Here is a 19,619-nt window from a genome sequence, read left to right as displayed (position 1 = left end):
CGACCGTAGTACTCCACCACGGTCAGACCTGACTGTCTTTAATCTTTAATATCTTAAATTTATCCAATACATCTTTTCTTTCTTTGATTGGATAAATATAGTCATAATAAGAGTAATCATCTGTGAATGTTATGAACGAATCATAACCATCCACACTCTTTACAGGAAAGCTGATCACAGATGTCTGTGTGAATAATCTATAAAATTCCTACGCTTCTTTACATACTTTTTCTTTTATGCATTCTCTGCATTGTTCTAAATCTGAGAGCTCTAATGGAGGAAGAATATCATTCTTAACTTTTCTTTTTATTCTCCCCCTCGAAATATGGCCTAAACGACATTGCCATAATTTCGATAACGCATCGTGAGCTCTCTTATGCCACCACTTCAGCTGAGTAGCATGTCTTTGAAGAGCCAGTGAACTGACTCTTTATTCTATCGAGGTACTCGGTGACCGTGTCACACTCTGGGATTTAGCCTACAATTGCAGGTTTAATCATGTTTTTTATCACAGCCAAACTTTTTCTTGTTGGCAGTGATTCATTTCCTATGCCCAAGGAGTCATAGGATATCTTTTGGGATTCAAAATCCCTCTCTTTAGTTGCCCAAATGGCATCATTCACTTTTGTCTCCCTCACCGATGCCACAAACTCAGTGGAACACGGTGAGGTGACTACCCAGTCCACCTCAAACAAGATGGAAAACCAGGTTAAAACTTTTCTTAACATAGAAATAACATCATTTGTATGCCTTAATTCCAACGTTGGTCAAAATCAAAACATACAATTATTCTTATACACTAATTCTATATCACCGTTGGGCAGAAATAGAATTAATGCATAAATCTTTAACTTTCACAACTGTTCTTACACATTAATTATACATCACCGTTGGGCAGAAGTAGAATTAATGCATAAATCATTAAAATTAACATATGTTCTTATACACTAATTCTACATCACCGTTGGGCAGAAGTAGAATTAATGCATAAATCATTAACATTACGATATTGTTATTATCAACGTTGGTCAGAAAATAACAATATCATAATCATGTCAAATCTCTTTTTCTCTCCAATTAAATACCACATTGGTTCAAAATAACTGGAGAATCAACGTTTTCTTTAGCAGCGGAAAAATCTCTTTTTCTCCAATTAAATACCACATTGGTTTAAAATAACTGGAGTATAAGCAACTTTTCTTTGACTGTGGAAAAACTCTCTTTTTCTTGAATTTTACTCAAAGGTAAAAAATACTTTTTCTATTTTTCTTTTGAGCCAATTTGCATTTTTCAATTTTCTAGGAAAAAGAAAAACGAAACTGGGCTCATGGTTTACTGTTTCGGCCCATAGCATCAGAAACGGCACACGGTCCACAGCCGTTTGCGCCCTTTCCCGCGCGCTCCCCCACGCCCAGGCCGCAACCTGGGCCTGGGCCGGGAATTCGGCCTGGCGCGCGCACCCGCCTGGGCTGAAAGCCGGCCCGGTGAATCTACGCCGTCTGTCTGATCGGACGGTCGCGCGCGCGGATAGGGCGAACAAAACCCCCCGCGGCCGCGCCCTCCAAAACCCTAACTCATTCTTTCTTCGCCGCTCTCTCTCTCTCTCTTCTTTCTCTCTTCGCCGCTCTCCACTCCTCTCTCAGCCGCAGCGATGACAACCGAGCGAGTGACCGAGGTGGAGCAGCGAGCCACGGCGCCGTCGCCGGCCCCCTCGCCGGCGCGCGTGCTCCCCGACGGGTGAGCACGCCGCCGTCGAGCGGCCTGGCCGCGGTGCCCTCGTTTGCCGAGCCCGGCGAGCAGCAGCCCCGGTTCGGCCTTTCTTCTCCCGCGCCGGCCAAGGGCCGGTTCGGGTGGGTTTCTTCTCCCTTCCCTTTCTTATTTCCCTATTTCTTTTCGATTTGGTTCTTCTCATCCGAACTGATGTGGGGAATGGGGTTAGGGTTAGGGTTTCTTTTCTTTTTAGGGTTTGATTCCGATTGGGATGAGGGGGTTAGTCTTTCTGTTTTCTTTTGATTTCTTTTCCTTTTCGGAGTTCATCCGAATCTCTTCCCTTCTTCCCCTTCCTCGTTGCGAGTTAGAGTTAGGGTTCCGTTGAACCGATTCGGTTTTGATTCAAGATCTTCGAGATAGGCCCCTTTCCCACGGTCATTTCTTGGGTTAGGGTTCGGCTCGAAGTGCCGAGAGCCCTCTCTGTTCTCTGATCCGAATGGATCTTGTTTTCTTTTCTTTGTTTGACCGATTGGGGTTAGGGTTTGTGTGCCGACCCCTGTTCTTTTCTCTTCTTTTGAATTTCCTTTCTTTTCTTTTATTTCTTTTCTCTTTTGGATTTAGGGTTCGGCTCTGTTCGTCTTAAGGCCGAAACCTTTCTTTTCCCCCTTCCTTTAACCCAATTAGGGTTAGGGTTAGGGAGTGTTCGGTTCTTTTCTGTTCTTGCCGTGCGCCGGTGTAGAACAGCGGTGCGGCCATCTTTCCCCCCGTGCAGTGGCGGTGGATTTTCTTTCTTCTTTTACCCGGTTAGGGTTACACACTTGTAACTGGCTCTGATACCATTGTTAGGAATCGTAGGATTGGTGCCTCTCTGTGTGTAACCCGTAGCCTCCGGGTAACATTCCATTCGCCGTGCGCGGTTGCGCTGTGACCTCGCGGACGCCGGTGTCGAGGCAACTCCGGCTCGGTGGCGAGGTCCAGTGGCCGGTGGTGACTCACAGGGGCGAGGCAGAGACGAAGTCGGTGGGCCATCCCGTCGCTGGCAGCACGGCTTTAGATCGGTATTAGGGTTTCTGTAGGTGGGTGTGGCGGCTCCAGTGAACCTCATAGTCCGAGCCCTCACCTCCACCTTCCTTTTATGTGTGTTGTGCGACAGGGGCCCACCAACCGGATTAGGGTTGGGCTCCCCCGATCAGGGAGCCGAGATAAGGGCCCAATAGGCCGTTGGGCCTATTGGTAGAGATCAACTAACAATTTATTCCTAGCCATTTGTATAAATTAGGCAAGGGTGAGCAAACATCGTAGCAATTGACGAGTTGCACAAACTATTCCAACATGATCCTTTTTGTGATAGGTCACACTTCATTGATTTCGTCAAGACTAGAACTGGGATTAGTCAAGAACATAACATGAGAGGCTTTGCAAGTCTTGAACTGATTTAGAATCAATTGGCCTTAGATTCGTCTAGCCTTGTTACAACCAAAAACACAAGCTAAAGGAAATGACACAAACAAGAGTGCACTGAAAGACAATAAAATGGGCGAATGAGAAAAAAATGGCACAAAAAAGAGTGCACGTACTGAGAGACAAAATGAGTGCAAAAGAGAAAGACAATAAAATGGGTGAATGAGGAAAAAAATGGCACAAAAAAGAGTGCACGTACTGAAAGACAAAATGGGTAAATAAAAAAAAAAAGCTGCGGTGAGCGTGGATCGGACACGCGACCTTCAGATCTTCAGTATAACGCAGTCCCAACTGAGTTATCCCCGCTTTTGTTGCACTGATTTCATTTAGTCTTACTTCACTATTATCCTGTACCCCATCTTGATAAGCTGTGGATGGCGAGAGGGCTTCTTGCTTCCTCACTCCTATACCGAGAAAATGGAAGTACCAGGGGCGGATCTAGAGAAAAAAAAACGATTAGAACCACACTGAATATAATTATCAAGTCAAGCTTGTATTTGATGATATGCGAGGACCTCATAAATTTTGAGTGGCGGCATGTGCCATCACTCGACATAACCTAGGTCTGCCCCTCGGCCTTCATACCATCGCCGTTTTAGAACTTTGAACTAGGAGAATTGAATCCTCTGGTTATAGTTATAGATAAATGCCCACTTACTTTGAAACAAGGGAGAGCAAAAACCAGGGGTGGAAATCCCCTTATAAAGAACTAAGATGTTAACTCTATGGATTACCCCCGAGAAAAAGTCTAGGATTTCAGAGGGATTAGAGTTCCAAATTTGGCCGAAGTTGTTATAAGCCAAAATTCGTCAAGATGAACGTTTGAACTACTTCAGCAGTACTTTTAACGAACGAACAGTGCTTTTCTCTCACAACAAATCAGCATAAGCTAAATTTCAGCAAAACTAACAGAGCCGACGGCCCTAATGCACGAATCCTTCTCACTGTCACTACAATCCTCGGGACAATCGTGCATGTTCATGCCACTTTTGCCCAAACATCTATATACTGGATTTTGATCTATGGAGGATTGGTAGGAGACTTGATTTATGCTCATTTCTCTTACCAATCCCAAACATCTCGGCGAAATCCTTTGCTTGCTACCACACCAAGAACAGACATGGTACAATTTTCATTTAACATTCAGGACTGAAACACGTCACCGTTAGCAGTTACATGGATTGGGGTTAAGTTAACCTTATTTTCTCCCCCCATCAACTGTATATAACTTAATATAATACAACAGCCATACATTACATGATCTGCGATCTATAAATAGGCTAACGCTAAAATAAAGGTCAAAACAGACACTGTCACACAGGCAAAGCAGACACATCGCCTCAAAAAGAAGCAAAGGTCCTGGTGGGCCGGAAGATGCTTTACATTTACATCAATGGCATGGGACTATGGGAGTACTCGTCGTCGTCGTCGATCAGCCTCCCATCTGGTTGTGCTGTGCCGTGTACACAAGAACAGCAGCCGTGCTGATGGTAACATGCCACTACACCTACCACGGCTTCAGGTCGCCACGAGGGGCCTCGGTCCAGTTCAGCACCTTCTGCCCAGGCTTCAGGAACACGCCCTCGCCGTGCGGCAGCTTCCGCGCCAGCCCGTTCAGGATCTGGTGGAAGGCGTCCCCAGGCTGGACGGGCTGTGGGAACAGCATGGCCTGCTTCATGGATGGATTCGCGAGGAGCCTCTGCTTCCGGAGGATCACCTCCATCGGTATGGATGTCAGGATGGTGTCCAGCTTCGGGACGTCGTCCTCAGCCACAAAGACACCAATCTCCTCCCACGGGATTGCGTCCGCAAAGGGAAGGACAATGTCGTCAGCGATGATCACCGGGATGCAGCCGAACACCACCGCCTCCACCAAACGGGGGCTCCATGGGGCCCAGCCCAGTGGGCACAGGCAGAAGACGGCACGCTGCATGTCCTCATAGTAGGTGGGTGGGTGGTCTGTTGAGATGTCGAAGAGCGGGTTGTTCTTGAAGTTCTCCCATACCGATGCACGGGCGCCCCTGCATTGCACACGGTAGGTACATCAGGACTCTTTGATTCAATGGTTCATTAAGTCTTCTTGTTAGGGTGTGTAATTAAGGTGTGTACCTTGCATAGTAACCACCCTCAGGATCATTTGCAGTGTCATAGAATAAACCACGGAAATATACAAAGATCGACCTAGGGGTCCCTGGGGGAACAAGGTGGGTTTTCATCTTCTGAGGAGGAGCATATGGTGGGATGGTGATGGAGCCTTCCTTTAGGCAGACATGATCTTTCTGCCCAAAAGTCTGGACCAATGTAGCACGGCGAAGCAATGGAAGGACTCCTCGCTCGATAGCCTTCTCTTCCTGAACAATGGGTATTTACGAATATAAGGGTAGAAAGTTATGCATTGGGAAATGAGTTCAAATTCCATTTTATGAGTTTCCAGGCTAGGTTCATTTGGTCATCCCACATTGCATTGGCAATACATCTGAGGATTCATGGTTTATTATGGCTCTAAAGCTCACCTGATAATGGAAGCATGCACCAAAGTCATGTGGCACAACAAAGAAGTGATCTGCTCCCTCTGTCCTGTTCCAGTACGGCCATCGATTGGAAATGAACTGAATCGCGCTTCTCATTATTCGTGGAGACTTGAAGGGCAAGGGATGGCCCCATGGTGTGAGATCACATGTGGTGTATACTGGAGTATAGAACCAATCAGCTTCTTCTGGATTTAAAGTCCGGATCGCACTAGACAATAGGAAGCGGTGCATAAAGATCTCTGCAGCAAACATGTGGCTGAGACACCGAGAATCTTTAGCCACCATCTTCTTGTTGTACTTGGTCGGCAACTCGTAGACATACACCTTGAGCCTCCCAACGGGATCATCTTCGAGCACATCACCAGCGCTTCCTGAAATTTAATCAGGATCGCAAAGAAAATGTGAGAATTCTGAACTGTAACACCACAATCCTAATCTCAAAGCCATTACACTTTCGCTGCGATGCATAGTTGAAGCTATACTAACCAGTAGCCACAGCATACAGTTTGCTATGAATTTCAATGAGCTTTACAACCCAAAGTTTACTACTGGTAAGCAGAATTAATTTTAATAGGATGTAGCTATATTGTTTTATAAAGTCAAGAAGGTCAGTGTTTTTTATTAGTGACCTCCAACCCAAAAGAATAGATAATTCATGTTGTACTACCTCCGGTCAACTAAAGTTGAGGTTCCAGACATGATTTTTGACTTGCTTGTATATCAGTTTCGCTGTCTGAAATGTCATCTTTTGCTGACCGGAGGGAGTAGCTATTAAACATTCAGTTAAGTTTGCTAATCTAGTAATCTGTACTAGTTTCTACTGCTAGAGGTGTCCTTGCTTAAAGTTTGCTACGTCTACTTGACATGGCCTTGGGTCTGGCCATATATACTTGGAAAAGAATCGAAATACACTTGTGCAGCGACAGTGAAGCTCACTGTCGGATATCTATACCCGAGTATCCGAGCCAAAGGATTAATGAGCGTCACGTCGGCTCATCCGATGGTTAAGAACGCAACTGCGACCTCGTCCAACTCCGAGTACGAGGTTTCCGCCTCGTCCGACCCCCAGGGGCCGGGCCACGCCTCGTCCCACTCCGAGTACGAGGTTTCCGCTTCGTCCGACCCCTAGGGGCCGGGGCACGCCTCGTCCAACTCCGAGGACGAGGTTTCCGCTTAGGCGTGGGCTCCGACTCATCCGGTCCAACGGGGAGGGCTCCGCCTCGCCTGACCCCCGAGGGTCGGATTCCGTCTCGCCCGGCCCCCAGGGCGAGATTTCCGCCTCGTCCATTCCCTGGGGGTCGGATTTGCTAGCGGACAAAAGCAGTGGCCCCAGGGTGGGACACGAACCGCTTCAACCACTACGGCATGGAGACGAACGCCCCGGAGCATGTCTCGGACCGATAGATCGAGCAGTAGAAGCATCGAACAATTGAACCACAGAGACTTGGGAGCTCCTCCCTCTCTCACCAGTTTATAACCCCCTACTACAAACTCAGTGCTGGTAACACGAGCAGCCCAAAACTGGACATAGGGATATTCGGCCCGAACCAGTACCCTTGTGTCTTCTTAGCACACCATCCGAGCCAGACGCGCAATATACAAATTTACTCGTTGGTGTTTACTCAAAACACCGACAGTTGGCGCGCCAGGTAGGGGAGTTTTTTGCGCGTCTCGACATCTATACTAGGCCTCGGATGGCTAATCGCAACGTCAACTGGGTCCCGGGGGCGCGCGTGCGTTTCGGGAACCTGGACTTTCGTCATTACGACGGAGGGGGGGGGGGGGGGGAGTTGGTGCGGTCTTCCGCTGCCACACAACCCCTTCTCTTCATCGGCCTCGACGCAATCGCCGAGGCGCCCGAGGAGCTGCAACGGCCTACAACGGAGGTCCGCATCCCCGGAAGCAACCAGCTCCTTAGCTTCAACTACGGAAGGCCGCGCACCACGATTTCGGTGCACGAGCGTCTCGAGCTCTACCACAACGCGCGACACCCTCGACGCTCGCAGACGCGACGCACCCTCAGAACAACCTGACGAGGATGTACCGGTCCATCAGGCCCAACAGGGCGGCGGGCCGCGCACCGCGGTTCCGGTGCATGAACGTCTCGGCCTCCACCGCGACGCCCGCGACACCCTCGACGCCTGCAGGCGTGCCTGCGGCGATGCGAAGGAGGGGGCTAGCCACGGCTACCATCGACGTCGTGGCAGATGCTATGACGGCTGTGAGGACCGAAGCCTGAGCCCCGACTTGACGGGACTTTAGGCCTTTAGCCGACACACCCTCAAGGGCAACGCAAAGCAGGAAGAGGACGCCGACGAAGGCGCCTCCAAGCCTCCCAACAAAAGGAAGAACAAGCGGCGGCGCGGGAGCTCGCTAGTGGCCAACGCCGACCGCATGGGGGGGGGGGGGGCGGAAACCCGCGGAGGGCACCCCGAGCCACTTCGAGAAGCTGCTTGAAGGGTCATGCCTGAACCATGCTTTCCCCGTCAAGCACATGTACAAGGACTGCGTTCTTTTGAAGCGGTTCTTGTCCGGAAGTTCTAACAAGGGGAAGCATAGGACGGAGCCCAGCTAGACGAAGCGCGCGACGTCGCCCTCCTTCGCTCGGCCAAGTATGCAAGGACCGCCACAAGCTCTCCCCACCGTACGAGGGACTGCGCGTCGTTACGGAGATGCTCCGGCCAGGCGCTTGACAAGCTCAACGTGCTCCTGACGAAGGCCCCGATCCTGGTCCCGCGGGCTGAGGGAGAGCCGCTCCTACTCTATGTCGCAGCTACGACTCAGGTGGTCAGCGCCGCCTTGGTTGTGGAACGGGGTGAAGAGGGACACACCCTCAAGGTACAGCGCCTCGTGTACTTCATGAGGGGTTACGATCACAAGACGAACCAACCCCTTGACTGGACCCCTGCTACGCGCGGAGGCTCGGGGGCTCGGCATCACAAAGAGACCAAACCCGCGGTTGCAGACAAACGACGAGTGTCATACGCAGCTCGCTATCTTGCAAAGCGATAATAACGAACAGTACCCCGTGCGCCCTCAAGCAACGGATCGCAAAAAGCCTTTGCAGAAGTGTCTCACTACTCCAAAGGCTCGGGGGCTACACCCACCAGGTGCGCTCGCGCGCACCCAGTGGAAAACGGATTACCAGCGCGTCTCCTCCTCAGGGGCTGGGCGCCTATGTCTACACGGCGCGTCTCCGCAGCCTTGGCCAGTCCCCCACATGGAGGTTGGGTGCCTAAATCCTACTCGATTATCCTACGCGGTAGAACGAACCAAGGGGAAAAACGTTGAAGTTCCAATAAACGACCCGCCTCCACGGCACAACGGCCACAGGAGCGAAAAATCGCAAAAAGCCTTTGCAAGAGTGTCTCACTCCTCCAAAGGCTCGGGGGCTACTTTCGGATATCTATACCCGGGTATCCGAGCCAAAAGATTAATGAGCGTCACGTCAGCTCATCCGATGATTAAGGACGCAACTGCGTCCTAGTCCGACTTCGAGGACGAGACGAGGTTTCCGCTTCGTCCGACCCCAAGGCGTGGGCTCTGACTCGTCCGGTCCCACGGGGAGGGCTCCGCCTCACCTGACCCCCGAGGGTCGGATTCCGTCTCGCCCGGCCCCCAGGGCGAGATTTCCGCCTCGTCCGTTCCTTGGGGTCGGATTTGCTATCGGACAAAAGTAGTGGCCCTAGGGTGGGACCTGAACCGCTTCAACCACTAGGGCATGGAGGCGCACGCCCGGGAGCACGTCTCGGACGCATCCTGATGCAACTGACGGTCGCATCAGGCCATGCTGGGAGACTCACGTCGCCCACCGCGTCAACAGGCCGGCACTGTGCTGCCAACTCCCTGTCAGACCACCGTCCAACATCAGTCAACCGGCGTCAGTTGGCTGATACTATACCGCCAGCCCCCCTATGGCCTCTGTCAGAGGACCCTTTTGACCATTCCGTCCGCTCGGATGGGACGGAAGACAAGAACGACGCACGACTCCCGCACGCATGCTGCAGCGGCCAATAGGACCCCGATGCGACGCCACTGCCACCACGATCTACAGGGTCAGCAGGACCCACGCGAAGAGGAGGACGGCTCATCTCCGGGAGCCTTATTTCTCTTTCTTTTTTCCTCTTCCCTTCGGCTGTAACCACTGCTTTCCCTTGGCCCATAAAAGGGAAAGCAGGGCGTCCCACCCCAGGACTGATGATCGAACAAGTGCATCACACAGCATCGGTTCATCGCACCGTATCAAACACCGAGCAATCGAACCACAAAGACTTGGGAGCCACCTCGCTCTCTCGCCAGTTTGTAACCCCCTACTACAAACTCAGTGCTGGTAACACGAGCAGCCCGAAACTAGACGTAGGAAAATTCGGCCCGAACCAGTATAACCCTTGTGTCTTCTCAACACACCATCCGAGCCAGACGCGCAATATACAAATTTACTCGTTGGTGTTTACTCAAGACACCGGCACTCAGCCGCTGAGGCAGCATAGGCAAGGCAGGATTTATATTAACCATTGCTCAGATGCACATAATTTGAGAGCACGCAATGCAGTATGCAGAGAAGTCACTAAGTTGACCTGAGGGTCTTGAAGCACATTCAATTGTCAATTGTGTCAACTGCCCAGCCGGGGGATGGGATTTCATCGTGCACAGTGAGCAGAACTGACAAGGAAGGAATCATGGACTAGGCGAAGGAAAGCGTAGAACCGCCTGAGCCAGGAGCTGATCCAACGGCAGATCTGCGCCCGCCCGCTCGTGTGGCCAAGGCTGCTGCTTCACAGGATTCCAATCGCAACAGCAGATCCATTTCCATCCACCGGCGCGCGTCGAGAGGCAGGAGGGGGAGCGAGGCAATGCGTAATCTGAGTGGCGCAAGCAAGAGGAAAGGGGAAGGAGAGCGAGCGAGGCGAGGCCCGGGCTGCGGGCGGCGTACCTTCGATCCGCTCGGTGTCCTGCGCCCTGGCGACAGCGACGGCGCCAGAGCAGACGAGAAGCAAGACGGCGAGCGCGGGCCTCATCCCCATTAGTCGCCCCTCGCCCGCCACCCTCCGTCGGCGCACGAGGAACGGGGAGATCGAGGCGAGGCTGGCTTCAGACTTCAGAGGATTGGGGCAACCGACCGTGGAAGCAGCAGGAAGCTCGTGGGATTGATTGATGCTGCTGTGAAGGCAGGGACAGGGACACCCGGACAGTGAGGTGGTGACGAGTGACGAGAGTACCGAGCCGAGGAGTCAAAAGGGAGGCGGATGGCACAGGTGTGGCGATGATGGCGGTGGCTTGCGGGCCGTCGCCGTCAGTGACGAGCTGTCGGTGGAGGGGAGAGGACAGCAGGCAGCGACGAGGTGGTGGGTGCCAGGTTGCCCTCATCGAGTCGAGAGAGCACACGCTAGCACAAGGGTGATTGGGTTCACGCACTAAAATTCAGTCTGGTTTGGGTTGGTTTCAGCCAACCCAAATCAATCAATTAATAGTATTTTTTTTCACAGTAAATCAACATCAGCTAGTCTAAATCAGCTCAGAAACTAACCAGCGAACATGCCATATATTTTCCGAATATTTGGGTTCACGGGCTAAATTTTAGTCTATGTCTTCTCGAATATTTGATATGAATTTAAAGTATTAAATATAGATTAATTATAAAACTAAATGAACAGATCGAGACTAATTTACGAAATGAATTTATTAAGCCTAATTAGTTCATGATTTGATGATGTGGTGCTACAGTAAATATTTGCTAAAAATATATTAATTAGACTTAATAGATTCATCCAATAAATTAATCTCTATCTATATATTTAGTTTTTTTAATTAATATCTGAACACGCCCCGCGCCATTTTGACATGTCACTCACTACTGCCTGTCACTCAGTGTTCAGATGGGTCTATCTATGGGCCAAAAGAATCCATGGAGTTTTATGGAATTTTGAGGGTGCTTTTTATTTTGTCAGAGTTGTCTGATCAGCGTCATTACTATCGTTTCTGAAAAAGAGGTCTTCATCGTTATCGAATTGCTAAGATTATGGCTGGATCTTGATGAACTACATACACATACAAGGTGAATTTCTAGTGAAAAGCTCGCGGCACCCGTATGAATAAGATGGCGTCCAAGCAATTATTTTGGCGGCACAGGGTGAATGAGGTTAGCGAGCTGATGAAACGGAGCGATCGTCGATCAGGCCAGGCCGGAACGGGGGTTATTATCATATCACTAGCTAGCTGCTGCTGCTATTCTATAATGGGGGTGTTTGGTTGTTTAGTGGCTTTTAAAATTTATGTCATATCGAATATTTAGATACTAATAAAAAATATTAAATATAGATTAATTATAAAATCAATTACACAGATGAAGACTAATTTGCGAGTAGAATTTTTAAGCCTAATTAATCCGTCATTAACACATGTTTACTGTAGCACCGCATTGTCAAATCATGGACTAATTAGGCTTAAAAGATTCATCTCGTAAATTAATCACACGTTGCACAATTAATTTTGTAATTAGTCTATGTTTAATACTTCATATATTAAATATTCGATGTGACAGAAATTTTAGGGCGTCCGTCCAAATACCCAACTCATCCCTTTCTTCCTTTCGTTTCCTGTCGTCCTTCTTTGGTACCAGGACCAATAACTACTCGTAGTAGCTGCCTCGTGCCACTGTTAAGAACTGTCGGTGCAGCACTGCAGCTGTGACCTACTCGCACGATATGCAGACATGCTCCCGCCTGCCGCCGCACCTTCTTTTCTTTGCGTGTTGCTTCGGCACAATAGTACAATTCATGCATCATCATCATCATCATCTATTCATCTTCCTGTTCTCCTTCTCCCCTGTGGCCTAATCTGGCCTGCTTGACCTCCGCCATTTCGCCGCCTCATCCGCCCAGTGCCGTCGTTTAGGTTAGGTGCTCCGATCCATCTCGTCTTCTTCTCCAATTGCTGATCGTCGACCTTGCTATAATCATTCATCACGGCCTGCCGAATTGCTTCTGTCGCCGGCTCGCCGCCGCCTAGTGCCATTGCGCCTGAAAAGCATTTTCTGCGTAGTGTCCTGCGCATACCGAGTCAAGACTGAACTTTATGCGCTGCGGTTACAAACCATTGCCGCCTAAACCGAATAGACAAACCATGCATGTTTACGATTTCTGCACCATGATTTCTGTTTCGTTCGCAGACATCTCAACTGCATGCAGGTGGAGGGTACAAACAATGGCTAATGGCTCAATCATTCTAGCTACTCCTTTTCTTTTCACAACAACTAGTGTTAGGGTCAAGTAAGTATTGACCAACCAACAAGTACTGTCAAATTATATGCATCAAAGTTTTACCAGTATATTCCTATTTCAGTTTTCACACATATTTTGATATTACAGTATTAGAGTTTCTACAGACCAACTGATAATACTTAACTGTAGGATAAATTATTGGTCAAGGTACCATGTCAGGAACCTTCCCAAATCATAGTACAACCTATACAAGTTAAGAAAATGACTAGCTCATACACCTCATCGGCGGAAAAAGAGGGAACGTGCTGATGTTGACTCCATTTCTAACCCTTCTAGCACCCACTACTTATATTATACTAACAACCAACAACCTTTCTTTAGGTTACTGTGCTCACGTCACAACTTCCTTGGGAACTCAGCAACATTCAGACAAAGACTGCAGCGACATGCTGCCCTGAGAAGTCATCAGCCATCAGCAAATCAGACAGGCTTCCCAATGATCTTGCTTCAAAAAGTAGTTTCACCTTTGCATTAGATGATGAAAGGGAAGCGAAGGAAACTAAGTCTTGCAGCACAAACACGTTGTCGGTCCATGTGCAGTATATATGGCAATTGTCAGCTCGATCAGGAGGATAATGAGAATGAGTTCAGACATTCAGAGTGAGTAAAATGTTGTAGATTTCGACTATGGTATCCACATGATTGACAAGGCTGACATTCTCATCACCTAGTGAAAGGAGCAAAAAAAAGAGAGAAATGAAGATATGTGGTATAGCAGCTATATATAGGGAAAGAAGAAAGAACATACAAAAATGTACATTTGGTTTATGATCAGCACTATGCAGCCATGGTAACTTAAAGGCGCACGTATGTATATCACCATGTCCTCAATCTTGCTTTTTTTCCCCCAAAAAAAGTTCTAGTAATATGGCAAGCAGATGCTACCAAGGCTTCAGGTCGCCTGGCGGTCCTGCGGTCCAGTTCAGGGCCCTCTCCCCGGGCTTCAAGAAGACGCTGTCACCGTGCGGGAGCTTACGCGCGAGCCCATTCAGGATCTGGTGGAACGCATCTCCCGCCTGAGCAGGCTGGGGGAACAGCATGGCCTGCTTCATCGACGGGTTTGCAAGGAGACGCTGCTTCCTCAGTATAACATCTGTTGGGATGGACGTCAGGATGCTGTCCAGCTTCGGGACATCCTCCTCGGCGACAAACACACCGATCTCCTCCCACGGGATGGCGTCCGCGAATGGCAGGACAATGTCGTCAGCGATGATCACCGGGATGCAGCCGAAAACCACGGCTTCCACCAGCCTGGGACTCCACGGAGCCCAGCCCAATGGGCACAAGCAGAACACCGAACGCTGCATATCTTCGTAGTAAGTCGGTGGGTGATCAGTTGAGATGTCAAAGAGCGGGTTGTTCTTGAAGTTCTCCCAGACTGATGCACGAGCACCTCTGTAGAACATGCAGAATGATCAGAGATCAGACCCAGGACGCCGTATTGCAATGACTGACTGGGGAAAAAAGAGGCAGACATTGAGGGAAGCTGCATCACTTGCAAACAGATAGATGATTTACCTCGCATAGTAACCACCCTCAGGATCATTGCTGGTGTCATAGAACAGACCACGGAAGTACACGAAAATGGACCGAGGGGTGTCTGCGGGGATAAGGTGAGCCTGCATTTTCTGGGGAGGTGCAAATGGTGGGATTGTGATGGACCCGTCCTTCAGGCAGACATGGTTCTTCTGTCCAAAGGTCTGAACCAGTGTAGCACGCTGAAGCAAGGGAAGGATTCCCCGTCCAATTGCTTTCTCTTCCTGAAAAATTTTGAAGCGCTTGTGTTACAGAAATATTGAGATGTTGGAACAGCCAGTAACGAAAGGTGCCAACTGGAAGTTTAGCAAGTTGTCATTTCTATTAGGCAGTTAGGTAATAACCATGAATCTGGATATCAGTATGACAACTAGCAAATTTTACAGCATGAGACATGTTTCTTCAACAAGAGACAAAGAACATGTGGATCTGAATTAGTTTAGTCAGAGTAGTTCATTCATAGTGAAACAAGAATCTTGATGCCCACAATGCCCCATGTTCTGTGACGCAATTAGATATGCCCCAGTTGTTTCAAATGCTGGTATTCAGTACTTGTCTATTATTGCTTAGCATCTAATCTTTATTAGTGGAAGAATAAATAAATGCACGCTGCAGCTACTTCATGTACTGGTTTTTGTACCTGATAATGGAAGCAAGCACCAAAGTCATGTGGTGTGACAAAGAAATGATCTGCACCCTCTGATCTGTTCCAGTAAGGCCAGTTCGTGGCAATCAGCTCAATTGCGCTGCGCATCATGCGAGGAGATTTGAAGGGAAGGGGAAGACCCGAAGGAGTCAGATCACATGTGGTGTATACGGGCGTGTAGAACCAATCTGCTTCCTCAGGATTAAAAGTCCTGACAGCGCTTGACAACAAGAACCGGTGCATGAAGATCTCCACAGCAAACATGTGGTTCAGGCACCTAGGATCCTTCTTCAGCAGCTTCTTGTTGTATTTACTGGGGAGATCATAGACGTAAACCTTGAGCCTCCCAACAGGGTTATCTTCTAACACGTCACCAGCACTTCCTGCATTTTTATTGGCCACAGCATTACGGCTTTGCACAAAGGTAGGGAAAAGAATATACTTGGTCTTAGAAGTTAGAACCATGCTAGGGATCACAGGATCATAAAAGTAGAATGATAGAATGAAAGTGTGCCAGGTACTAGTAAGCTTTATAGGTGTAAAATGAATTTTTGCACCTATGCTAAACTGAATAAATCATAACTGCCATCATGAGTCCGTTATTGCTCAGTGACTGAGTAGGATTCTATTTGTCCAAGCTTGACGAACTACCAACAGAACACCATGAAAGAGGTATAGAAATTGTAGGAAATAAGCATCATATTGCATTCTACATTTTCCACGACGGATTCAAGGAGCAGCTCAGCAGCATGTAAAAAAAAACTGTTTTCTGCTAAATTTCGTGAGAACCGGATCAAATTGCTATGAATAGAACACCGCAGGATAAACCTGCATTCAGTTTATCTGTAACTTATTAGCATACGAAATCAGGATCGAACTTCAATGAATTCAGGATTCAGAGGCCTGACAGGTCAACTGCCACACTAATCGACGCCAAAATTCTTGCTTTACCAAATTATTACTAGCAAATGCACAACAAACACCCAACTAGACAGACTAAGCAGCTTGAGCTCTACAAACTGACAAGAATGTGCCTATCAAAATCAGAAATCAAGATGGAAACCAACGCAAGGGAAAGAGAGGTCCATGTCCATCATCTCTCACCTGAGATCCTCTCTGTCTGGTGGCCCTGCTGGACCGCCTGGGCCTCAGCCCCAAAGAAGAGCGCCGCCGCCGAAGCAGCGGCAAGAATGGCGATGGCCAAGACCCACCGCCTCATCTTCTTCTGGACCCCTCCCCTCCCCACGAGCCTCTTCCTCTTCCCAGCGAGCACCCGTTGTCTGTCTCTACTCTCCTCCCCCCAACCCTCTCTGTCTCCCTGTCTGGTCTGGTCTAATGAGCCAGGCAATCCCCCAGGGGGGTAATTAAAGAAGAAGAGATCCCGGCCAACGGGAAGCTTTTCGGCCAATTCTTCTCCTACCAAGCGGCGTTTGGTGGGGAGCGAGAAGGTGAGCGGTGGCTTTCCTAGGCTTCCTTCCTCCTTCCTCCAACGCGCGCGCACACACGCACAGCACAGCACAGCTTCAGGAGGACGGAGAAATAGGCCGGGTTCTAATACCACTTGGAAGGAAGAAAGGGATGAGCGAGAAAGGAGGGTTAGGAAGGCTGTCCGCGGCTGATTCTTCTTTTGCTGTAGTATGATATTGCTATATAGGAGTACGAATGCATCTCCCCTTTTCCTCCTGCTTTCCTAATCTTTTTCCACGCACCAATGATGAGCTGTAGTCCTCCCCTAATAGGCTAATAACTAATGTAATTGTGCTCCATGAATGGAGGTTTGGTGAGGGGCTTGCCCCCGCATCAGATGTCAGGTTTCTTTCCTTTTCTTCCCTCTCCCTACCGTCCTGATTTCACCAAACTTGGACTGGACCTCTCACTTGTCTCGTGCCTTAATTAACAAAAACGTCTGGCAGACCCTGATTTCTTCATTTCGTCAAGAGAGAATTGCATTGCTATTGCTATTGCTATTGCACCACGGGCCCCTGATTTTTTTATCCTGTCAAAACTCACCTCCTCCTTGCATCCTTGTCGCCACGGTGTTTAACACTCCTGCTGCTTCTGCAGTCATTTTCGGTTCCTTTTCACCACTGTTCCAACTTCCAAGCAATGTTTTATTTTTTTTCTCTTGGAAGAAATGTGCAATGCTGAGCGCATGTTTAGTTGGCTCAAAGTTGGAATTTGGGTTATGGTAGCACTTTCATTTTTATTTGATAAATAGTGTTCAATCATAAACTAATTAGGCTCAAAACGTCGTCTCGCAATTTTCAACCAAACTATGCAATTAATTTTTTTCGTCTATATTTAATGCTCTATGCACATATCGCAAGATTCGATGTGATAGGTACTGTAGCACTTTTTGGAATTTTAGGGTAGAAACTAAACACGCGTTGACTGCGACTGTTCCCTTGCACATGGGGCATGCATGCATGATGGAGCACTGTCATGGGCTCATGGCTCAGCATGACTCGTGAGAGGGTTTCCTTTTCTTCGGTGATGATAGTTGCAGCCAAAGCAGAATGCCGCTTAATGCTCTCCTTCTTTTCGTTTAATTAACAAAATAAATAACTTTTTGTTTACAAAAATTATTAAACTGACAACAAAAGCAAGAAAAAGAACATTGGGTGCTTGTGGAACGAACGTTGATGGCATAGCGGATTTGCTTTCTTTCTTTTTTTGAGCAACTCATAGCGGATTTGCTGAAAGGGATTAGCAAGCTGCTGCTACGACTATCCGGGCCATGGGTTTGGTACACGTTTATCATAGTGTACTAGGGTTCGATTATCAGGGGTGTTTGGTTGTCCCTCCTAAATTTTAGTCTCTGTTCTATCGGGTGTTTAAACGCATGCATGGAGTATTAAATATAGACTAATTACGAAACTAATTGCATAGTTTGCGACTAATTTGCGAGACGAATCTTTTAAGTCTAATTAGTTCATGATTTAGCGATGGTCACTACAGTAAACATGTGCTAATGACAAACTAATTAGTCTTAAAAAATTTATCTCGCGAAATGCTGACAGATTATGTAAAATTTTTTTATTAATATCCGGATCAAACACCCCTTATTCGGAAATCGGAAGCGGGATGAAACCCGGTCCCAGCAGGCCGGTCCAGAAAGTCGTACTGCAACTGCAAGCAATCCGGCGCTGCTCGTCAACAGCGTGACAGTGGCAGTGGCAGCACGATGATGAGATTCCCTTGCTCGTAGGGAAGGGAAGCGTCCTCTTCTTTTGTTAGTTGCTCTTAATAATCTCCCTTTGTTAGTTAATTGCTCCGAATTGTCACAAGGAACACGAGAAAAAAAAAAGCACTCCACATCACTACTGTATTCCTGTTGCACGCCGTTGGAAACTGGACTGGCTTAGTCTACAGTAGCATCTTTGTTTTGCATATTGGTTTTTTTTTTTGGAGCAAATGTTTTGCATATTCCCTACGTACTCAAAAATGAAGTTGTTTTGGACAAGGCTAGGGTCAAACATTAGGAATATAAGTCATGAATAACTTTTAAGTTGTTGAGTTTGGAAATGTGAAAATCATATGTACAGGTTTATCTTGAAAAATACTTTCACAAAAATTTACATATATCACTTTTTGATAAATATCTTTATAAAAATAAATAGTTAAAGTTAGGCTTTAGAGACCGTGTCACTGTTCAAAACGATTTTATTTTTGAGTACGGAGGGAGTATTGGTTTGTCTGTCTTGTCTCTGATGACCAAATTAGGAGGCTGACGGTAGGAAATCTGTTCATGTAATCTCCTACAAGTAAAAAAAATAAAGTGTGGATATTTTTTGATGCGGCATTTGTTTTGGTTCGTCCGTCTGCCCACGCCTATGATCCCACGACATCTCCTGCATGCTACTTGATTGAATATTGCATGCCATGTGATAGAGGAATCACGGCAAAATAAAAAGTAGAAAATCATTGTGCTATCCATATACATATTGCATGTTTGCATGCACCGGCATACATGGCAACGAGCGAAAGGAAAGATAATTAACACAGAAGGAAAGAGAATTAAGACAAAAGGATCATCTTTGCATTTCTGAGAACCTTGCCAAATCTGCCTACATTTCATTACTTCCCCTCTTTGCATTTGCAAAAGGGATAACTTTTTTCTCCTTTCATTTGGTTTCACGCTCACGTGTTCCATCGTCCTCGCTTGCTGTTTCTTACTGAAATTGCCCTTGGTCTATTCATTTTGAATCATTTCCCCATATCCCCGTTCCCCAATCCATGGTCCATCGCGACAGTAGACACCAGACATAATTTTTTACGTGAACCATAGTTGATGTCATCTGTCTTCCATGGCTCAGCCTCCCAATCCCAAGAGAAGGTCCATACCTCTTGCTGACTGGAGAACCGGCCTGCCAGAGGATCTCCTCGAGTTCATCGGGCAGCGTCTCGCGTCAGGCCACGACACGGCGTCCTTCTGATCCGCTTGCTCCCCATGAC

General features: G+C 47.9%; 2 protein-coding genes across 2 annotated transcripts; both read right to left on the bottom strand.

Moving 5' to 3' along the window:
* Window positions 1-4,277: 4,277 nt before the first annotated feature.
* Window positions 4,278-11,022, bottom strand: LOC136457115 (probable glucuronosyltransferase Os01g0926600). Its single transcript, XM_066457161.1, has 4 exons — window positions 10,636-11,022; window positions 5,685-6,073; window positions 5,281-5,522; window positions 4,278-5,192 (listed from the first exon to the last, which is right to left on the bottom strand). The coding sequence occupies exons 1-4, from the start codon at window positions 10,724-10,726 to the stop codon at window positions 4,679-4,681; spliced, it is 1,236 nt and encodes a 411-aa protein (XP_066313258.1). The 5' UTR covers window positions 10,727-11,022; the 3' UTR covers window positions 4,278-4,678.
* Window positions 11,023-13,177: 2,155 nt separating this feature from the next.
* Window positions 13,178-16,778, bottom strand: LOC136457114 (probable glucuronosyltransferase Os01g0926700). Its single transcript, XM_066457160.1, has 4 exons — window positions 16,269-16,778; window positions 15,159-15,547; window positions 14,501-14,742; window positions 13,178-14,377 (listed from the first exon to the last, which is right to left on the bottom strand). Exons 1-4 carry the CDS (start codon window positions 16,381-16,383, stop codon window positions 13,864-13,866), a joined length of 1,260 nt encoding a protein of 419 aa, XP_066313257.1. The 5' UTR covers window positions 16,384-16,778; the 3' UTR covers window positions 13,178-13,863.
* Between the last annotated feature and the right edge of the window lie 2,841 nt (window positions 16,779-19,619).

This window comes from Miscanthus floridulus, chromosome 6 (assembly GCF_019320115.1).
Source record: "Miscanthus floridulus cultivar M001 chromosome 6, ASM1932011v1, whole genome shotgun sequence".
NCBI classification, from domain to species: Eukaryota; Viridiplantae; Streptophyta; class Magnoliopsida; order Poales; family Poaceae; genus Miscanthus; species Miscanthus floridulus.
The sequence above is the reverse complement of the archived record's forward strand: the minus strand, read 5'-3'. Positions and strand labels throughout refer to the sequence as shown.